Source organism: Triticum aestivum, chromosome 2A (assembly GCF_018294505.1).
Source record: "Triticum aestivum cultivar Chinese Spring chromosome 2A, IWGSC CS RefSeq v2.1, whole genome shotgun sequence".
Lineage (NCBI taxonomy): Eukaryota > Viridiplantae > Streptophyta > Magnoliopsida > Poales > Poaceae > Triticum > Triticum aestivum.
In genome coordinates, this window is record NC_057797.1 from 13319921 (window position 1) to 13327796 (window position 7876).

The 7876-nt window shown below is 38.0% G+C and overlaps 1 protein-coding gene across 1 annotated transcript; it reads right to left on the reverse strand.

Annotated features, from left to right (window-relative positions):
* Window positions 1–1906: 1906 nt before the first annotated feature.
* LOC123186979 (ATP-dependent Clp protease adapter protein CLPS1, chloroplastic) lies at window positions 1907–5454 on the reverse strand. Its single transcript, XM_044598721.1, has 3 exons — window positions 5172–5454; window positions 4079–4216; window positions 1907–2660 (listed from the first exon to the last, which is right to left on the reverse strand). The coding sequence occupies exons 1-3, from the start codon at window positions 5258–5260 to the stop codon at window positions 2399–2401; spliced, it is 489 nt and encodes a 162-aa protein (XP_044454656.1). The 5' UTR covers window positions 5261–5454; the 3' UTR covers window positions 1907–2398.
* Between the last annotated feature and the right edge of the window lie 2422 nt (window positions 5455–7876).

Here is a 7876-nt window from a genome sequence, read left to right on the forward strand (position 1 = left end):
TCAGTGTAGGAATTTTTTATCGGGTTGAAATAAAGATACATTGTGGGAAGTGAATCCATAGGCAAAGGTAAACAAAGATATGGTGTGATAGAGATTGTATATGTACAACTACGGGATTTGTTTCCTTAGAAACATGGAAGTGAGGATCGGTTTCAAAAGTAATAATGTTTTTTTTGCATGGTTCGAAAAAATATCGGTTGGACGGGGCAGCTATTCATTGGATGGGTGGAAAAGACGGAAGCGAAAGCAACAAATTCACTTTTAATAGTACATAATATATCTGAAATTTTTGAAATATATATTATTTAATTTAAATTATTAATTTCATAATAAACATGTTTATGTGTGCTAAAAAGATCTGTTCAAGTATCAAAGGTAAAAAAAAAATCGTGAAAAGAAATGGTTATAAGTTTTCAAATTTTCCTATATGTGAAAAGAAATTATGTATGTGTTAAAATAAATTAGTTGTGTATTCCATAAATAGTCCACGTAGAAACAGTGCCCAAAATAATCAAATTATGTATTTATTTGAAGATTCTATTGTATAAGAAAATAAGTGTTCACATGTTGTAAAACAAGTTTTATTTAGTATAGTTTTTTAGAAAAAATATTTTCTAAAATAAATGTTAATATTTTATTAAAAGCTGGTCATGTTTTGGAAAAAACAATTGCATATACCAAAACATTTGTGAATATAAAATGTTCATGTTTTGTTTTGAAAATGTCCTTGTATGTGCCCATATAACTTACTACTAAAGAAAATTTCACACTTCTCTAAATAAATGTTTGCATGGCTCATTAAAATATTGCAATAAAAATAAATAAAAGAAATAATAAAAGCATAGAAAATATAAAGACATAAATGATAAAAATAAATGAGAATAAAAATGTGCTATTGGTCCTATTGTCCATTCATCCACGTGAGCGCTCCCCTACAAAGGAAAAATCAAGTGTTGGCACATTTGTTCCTTTCATGAAAATGAAAAAGGAATTCGCGCGCGGAAGGGGGAGGAGAAAATGCCGAGGTCGGGGTCGGTCGGACACGCATCTCAGTCGGGGTCGGGACAAGTTGCGTTTCAAGGGTGGACATGCTATTGGGCAGGTCAATGATGGACATGCAACTGGGCCTCGCGCGCGAATGCATGTCGATGATGAACATGTAACTAGGTCGAGCGAGTTGCATGCCGAGGATGGACATGTAATAGGGCCAGGTCAGGATAAGTTGCATGTGGACGATGGACATGCAACTGGGTCTCGTGTGTGAGTTGCATGTTGATGGGCATGTAACCAGATCAGAGTCAGCCAAGTTGCATGTCAGAGGTGGACATGCAATTGGGTCAGGGGTCAGGCAAGTTTCGTATCGAGGATGGACACAAATTGTGTATCAAAGGTGGACATGCAACTGAGTTAGGGTTGGACAAGTTGCGTATGTAGGATAGACATGAAATTAAATTCGAGACCGGTTAAATCTGTGTCGAAAATAGACATGCAACTAGACCAGACAAGTTTATGTGTCAAAAGTTACACGTACAGCTACAGTGCACAGAATTTGTAATATCCCTGAGTTATATATAAAGCTGTTGAATCAGAAAAGAAGAAGAAAAAACTCCAGTTGACGGAATGGTTCAAGCCCCCATCACAAAAATGGCGTTGGAGAAAAAGTAATGGCACAAATAGACAACTAACGAGTAGGCTTTCCCATCTCCTTTTTACTCTGTTCTCTTAATTTCACAAAGGCGTCGACAATGCGTGCGTGGTCAGCTAAACAGAAATACAAACGTGGAAACGGCCCAGCCGAGGTAAAACGATACAAGCACAACGGAACATAGCGCTGGGCCGGCCGCACCCCAGTCAACAAACACAAAGAAAAGCTTCACGTTATAAATCGAACTGTGAAGAAATTAGATGAGATAACAAACTCTCATCTACTAGATGAGTAGATGAGAATTAGCAAAACTGTTAATCAAAACTATTTAACAAAGATTCACAAAATCCGTACTCTAAGACTACAAGCAATACATTATATAAGCGTTTATACAAAACAGTACGCATGACCTGGATAATATGATGAAGTTGTGAACACATAATCTTATTTTCACTGTTCTCTGAGAAAGAAATGTTGACATCTAGGTATCGGTCTATATTAGTGGACATATAGGGTCCGACATCGGCCACATTGGTCGAAATTTCGGTCTATATGGGATGATATGTGTAAAAATGATATTTACAGAATGATAGGTTATATCTATGTTGGTAGACCCCCAAACTGATATATCGGTTGCATCGGCTTCGATTTAGAAGCATGGAGGTAACCATGCCCATCTTTAACAACGAACGCCTTGTATCTGTATATGCAGGGGTACCTACAAACTAAGTGGCAAAAAAAGCAACCCTTATTTCAGCAGCCACCACTTGCAGGTTCAATTGAGCTTCGTAGGCCATTGCCCCTCAGCGCTGTGCAGTGCTCCTCCGCTTCCGGCTGCGAGCAGACAATAACTACTGCCATCCCATTCACGTGTGCCTCTTGCATGATATTAACAGCATTGTCGACGGTCATCCCAGGGATAACCTTCATCAGGACTTGGACAACGTACTCCCGCCTGTTTTCATTGTCATTGTGCAGGACAACGCGGAATGGAGGTGACATCTTCCGGGATTTCCTGCAAGTGAAAAAGGATGCGAGAATATCTTGGTGTTCTAAGATTTATAACCAATGCAAGTAAATGTGCCAAAAATTTCACCCAAAAAACGGGCAGATATCTTGAAATTAGTTTATCAGATCTCAAAGTTGAACCTGGTAATACTGAAGATCTGTTAGTTTTATTAACCTATTTATGTTATTGCCTCATATTATGTTAGCTCAAGCGTGTTGCTTATTCTCAGATCTTATGCATCACATTTTTCTGCCATTTTTTGTGATTTATTATACCTAGTAATATATTTTATAATCCAACGAATAAGATGGCAACTGATTGTTAATTATATCAATTTCACAACAATAAAGCAAAATCCAACAATCATATGATGTACCCCCTCCGTCACATAATATAAGATCGTTTTGCAAGCTAAAACAACATGCAAAATGATCTTATATTATCAGACGGAGGGAGTAAGATTAAACACATATTATTTTTGTTCAAGCTATAATGCCTTGCAAAATAAACCACAAGATAGTCCTCCTCATGCCTGATGGCCATTGCTGTTTCACGAAAAGTCAAGCTAGGCTCATTGATCTGTCATTGTTCCTTATGTCCTATACCACAAGACATTAAATGTGAATATTTCAACCCTGAAATTGAAATGTGCAGATTTTTCTTTAAAACGAGGCAATGCTTACATGCCTATATCTGGTACTAGAACGACGTGCCTACATCTGGCACTCAAACAGCACTCCTAAACGTACAACCCACCCCGCACAAGAAACTTCATAGTGACAGTTCTAACAGTAAACAGGCCGGGAAATATAGCATTCATGACAACATCTCTACAGTAAAGGCATTTCGAGTCTTCACTGGGACCACCATATGTGCATTGCAGATCATTAACTTCATGACAAGTTGACATAACTTGACAAGTACAGTTATATATTGATGAAAACAAGAATATATACTAGTTATAAAACAGTTAAGCTAGATAAACTAAAGACCCTTGCTGCTATGAATAAGTGTGGCTCATAGCTTTGCCTTGTGAAGAAATAAACTGACTTTGTGCTGTGGCAGTAATAACAATGACTAGGGAGTGGTTAAGTATTGGGCGTTTCAAGTGAAGCAGCTCACACCACTAGGATAAATAACATTCTTATTTGTTTGGCATCACCTGAAGTAGTAGATTGTAGTTTTCAGTTTCCATCAGTAGGTGGGAAATTACACTCAACTTGGCAGGGTTTAGAATCTATTTCTGAGATCTGAACCGATACTGTAAAAATAATCTATCAACTTTTTCCAAACAAAAGACATATCCAGTTCTTGGAATTTGCAGTTACAAAGGGAAAAAAAAAGATTTATGCAGAGGCCAAGGGGAAACCATCTTTTTCGAAAAAAGAAGGAAAAAGATTCACAATAAACAGAAATAGACTTACTTCTTATCGAATTCAGATTGACGGCCAGGAGAAACTTTCTCTGCTGGTCGATCAAGCACACCACCACCTTTGCCTGGTGCAGCTGCTGTGATTACAATGGGGGTGGCAACATTTGTCTGTAGAAAGAACATGTATTTCCTGGGAACATGGACAACCAAAATGAAAGATGAAAAAAAATCCTGCAAGGGAAAACACGGATAAAGACTGCATAACAAACAAATCTTTCACCAATGTATTTTTTTTCCATGAATGAATCTTCCATCTAAACTAAAAGTTCTTTAAGGGGTTTGTAACAGCTCTTGCTTACAGTTCAAGCTCAGCTTTGTCCTCACTTGTCATGACTAAAAACTAAAGGGGTTTCAACACCATACAGTTGAAAGGATGAAAGCCATTGTTTTGATTGCACAAGTCCTTGAACGAGAGTGGACGAGTACCAAAAATACAGTACATAAAAAAAGAAAAAGAAAACAAGGGGTCTGTTGAATTTCAAGTATTCAGTTTCACCAATAAGATACCGAGACTTGCTTCACATTTGGAATCACACAAAAAAGATACTTCATCGCGGAAAGAGGTCTAGAAGACTTGGGCAAACATTGACGTTTATTTGGCAAAGAGAAAATAGAGTGGACGTTATAAGAAATTAATCAATCAGTGGAATATTCAGGAGCAGCAATTTAATCATTCGAGTGTTTCTGTGATTTTTTTAATAACATTATAGTAGTCTTAGATTTTGTATTTTGATGAGCCTCAACTGAAGCAAGCTGCAGACAACAACAGCTACTGGAACAGAGTGAACCCTCTCTCCCTATTGACAATACAGCACCAGCAGTTCCTTATAATGAAATTGATGAATTATGGCCAAATCTCGCAGTGATTTTCAAGAAAAGTGATGCCGAAAATCGACAACGGCAGCGGTTACTCCCGGAAAAGCTTTCAAAGCTATCACTAAACTGGAATCAGGGAATCTAATCTATTCACCTGCTGCTCTACAACAGAAACCCCAATTACCAACCTTATCCGCCAAGTGTGAGGGTTGTACCTGCCGTTAAAAAAGAAAACATCCAGGAAGAAATAAAGAGGGGCGCGGTTGTACCTGCCGCAGCGCGGTTGTTGGGGGAGCGGTTCGTGGAGAGGGCGATAGAGGGCGGAGGGGAGGTCGGCAGGGGAGCATCCTGGCAGCATAGCGGAGGAGAGGCCGGCTACCGGAGGCCGGGGCGCAGGGGGGCGACGAGGTCGGGGGGCTCGCTGCTCGCTCGGGCGGGGGAAGCCGGGAGGGCGGCCGGCACAGCGGTGGAGGAGATAATGCAGGCGAAAGTGCGGTTCTTTTTTCTGTTGGAGGGAGGAGATAATGCAGGAGAATGATCGGTTGGTGTGAGCCTGTGAGGCTGTGAGGCAGTAGGAGCTTGCCAATGAGCCGGCCCAGCGCCAGGGGCCTTAAGCGCTCGTTTTACCACTAAAAAAAATCCGTTTTACGTTGTTTTCTTTATTTTGTTCACTTTTGTTTATATTTCGAACAATTATAAATATATACTCCCTCCGTACGGAAATACTTGTCATCAAAATGGATAAAAGGGGATGTATCTAGATGTATTTTAGTTTTAAATACATCTATTTTTATCAATTTTGATGACAAGTTTTTTCGGACGGAGGGAGTATATATATATATGTTTTAAAATCATTTTACATATTTTTTTTTAAAAAAATACTAATCATGCATTTGAAAAATGTTAACCATCTACAAAGAATTGTTTCTAGTGAACACGAACAGTGTAAAACATGTATGAGGAAAGTAGATATCAAAACATAAATATGTAAAAATGTAATAATATATTAAAAGACATCTATACACAAATGTTCCTGATGTATAAAAGAAAGTACAAGGTGTATGTGAATGTACAATGTGTATGAAACGCCTTAGACATCAAAAGATTAAATGAAAAATATTAATTAGGTATTTAAAAGATGTTAATCATGTATCAGAAAATGTTTCTAATATACACGAGAAATGTATAATGTATATTAAAAAGATAACATCAAAGCATAGTATTAAACAAAATTAATCGTGTATTTAGAAAAATATTAAACATGTATAAAAAGTGTTCCTGGTGTATACAAATAATGTAGGGGGTGTACGTAAAAGTAGACATCAAAACTAATTATTTAGAAAGAATTTAATCATGTATTTAATTTTGTTAATTATTTGTATAAGAAATATCTAGATGTATACGAAAAGTTTGCAATATGTATGAAAAAGAAAATAAACATCAGAACATATATTTGAAAAAAAATCAGTGTATTTTAAAACTGTTAAATGTGTATTAAAAATGTACTGATGTATTAAAATAAATGTAGACTTGAAAGAAACAAGAAAACAAAAAAAGCCGGTGAAAGAAAAAGAGAACAACAAAACCAGAGAAACCGAGAAAGAAACACAAACGAAGTATAACAAAGGGGAAAACCCAAAGAAAACCGGTAACAAAACAATAGAAGAAAAACCTAAAGAAAAGGAAAAAGGAAAACATACAGCAAACATAACGAACAAAACAACGCACTACCGAGAAAACAGGCTACCACGCCGGCCCAATGGCAGGCCGCTTCAGGCAGCTAACATCTCGCTATAAGCGAGACATAGCTCCTGTGTACCTAGACAACCACCTTCGGCCCTTTTGTGTGTCTAGGCTGAACCCCCACACCCAATATATTACTGGTGGTGACTCTCTCGGCAATTTTGGCGTAGAGGAAAAAAGCTATCTACGAGGATATCTTCTAAAGTCCACTTTCGACTAACCTTTTTATTGCCTCTTTCATGTGAGAGCTACAACTATAAAAGTCAAGTAACCAGTCCAGTGGATCGCTCTACCGGCGGACTTGGCCAAGTTTAATGTATATGGTGAAGTTGCCAAGAACTTGGTTGCTCGAACTGTGGCATCGGCTGGCCGCGATCATAATGGTGCTTACATGGGTGTTTTGACGATTATCTTGAAGGGGATTAGGGAGCCTGCAACACTTAGGCTCTTGCTGTTAGGGATGCTCTCGCTCTAGCTGGGGATCTAAAACTCTAGTAGGATACATCAAAGTGGTGGAAGAAAACATCAAGCAGTGCAGCACATCGAGCTACGAAGCAATCATACATGAAATCATATAACACTGTAGTACTTTCACATTGTGTAATTTCGTTGTGAGTTTAATAGCTCAAATTTTGAGGCTCACAATCTAGCGAAACATGCTTTTTAATTGGGGATTGGCCACCATGTTTTGTTAGGCCAACCCAGTGAGCTTCTTTTTGTCCTGTAAACATTGTGTCGACAATAATAAAGCTTCGCATGATTGTCTAGACAAACTCTTGCAAAGGTCACTCTCCATCTTTTCCGGTGCTAACAATTGGTGCACTGCATGTGCGTCACTTTTAGCCACCTAAGAGTTTTTTCTTTCCGTAAATACATTTTTTCAAACACTTTATCTCTTAAACCATGCGTCCAAATCACGAACCATTTTCACCTTGATTTTTGTGTCGAGATCTTGAAAACTGGATCACATGTCAATAAGTATTGACGAACCTTTTTTCATGAAAAACGAAAAAAAAAACAAAATTGAGAAAAGCAAAAAAACAAACCCATAAAAATAATGAAAATATCGAAAAGCTGATTACTTCCTTTGGTGATGTGGAAATGGAGTAAAAAAGATTCTCGCCCTTTTCTCCAGAGGTGACCATGAGTTATCGAATCCATGGGAGGATGGTGACCTTTAAGCTAGGGACTCAAACAAGATTTTACTTAACCTACCTGGGGCGGCCAAGTT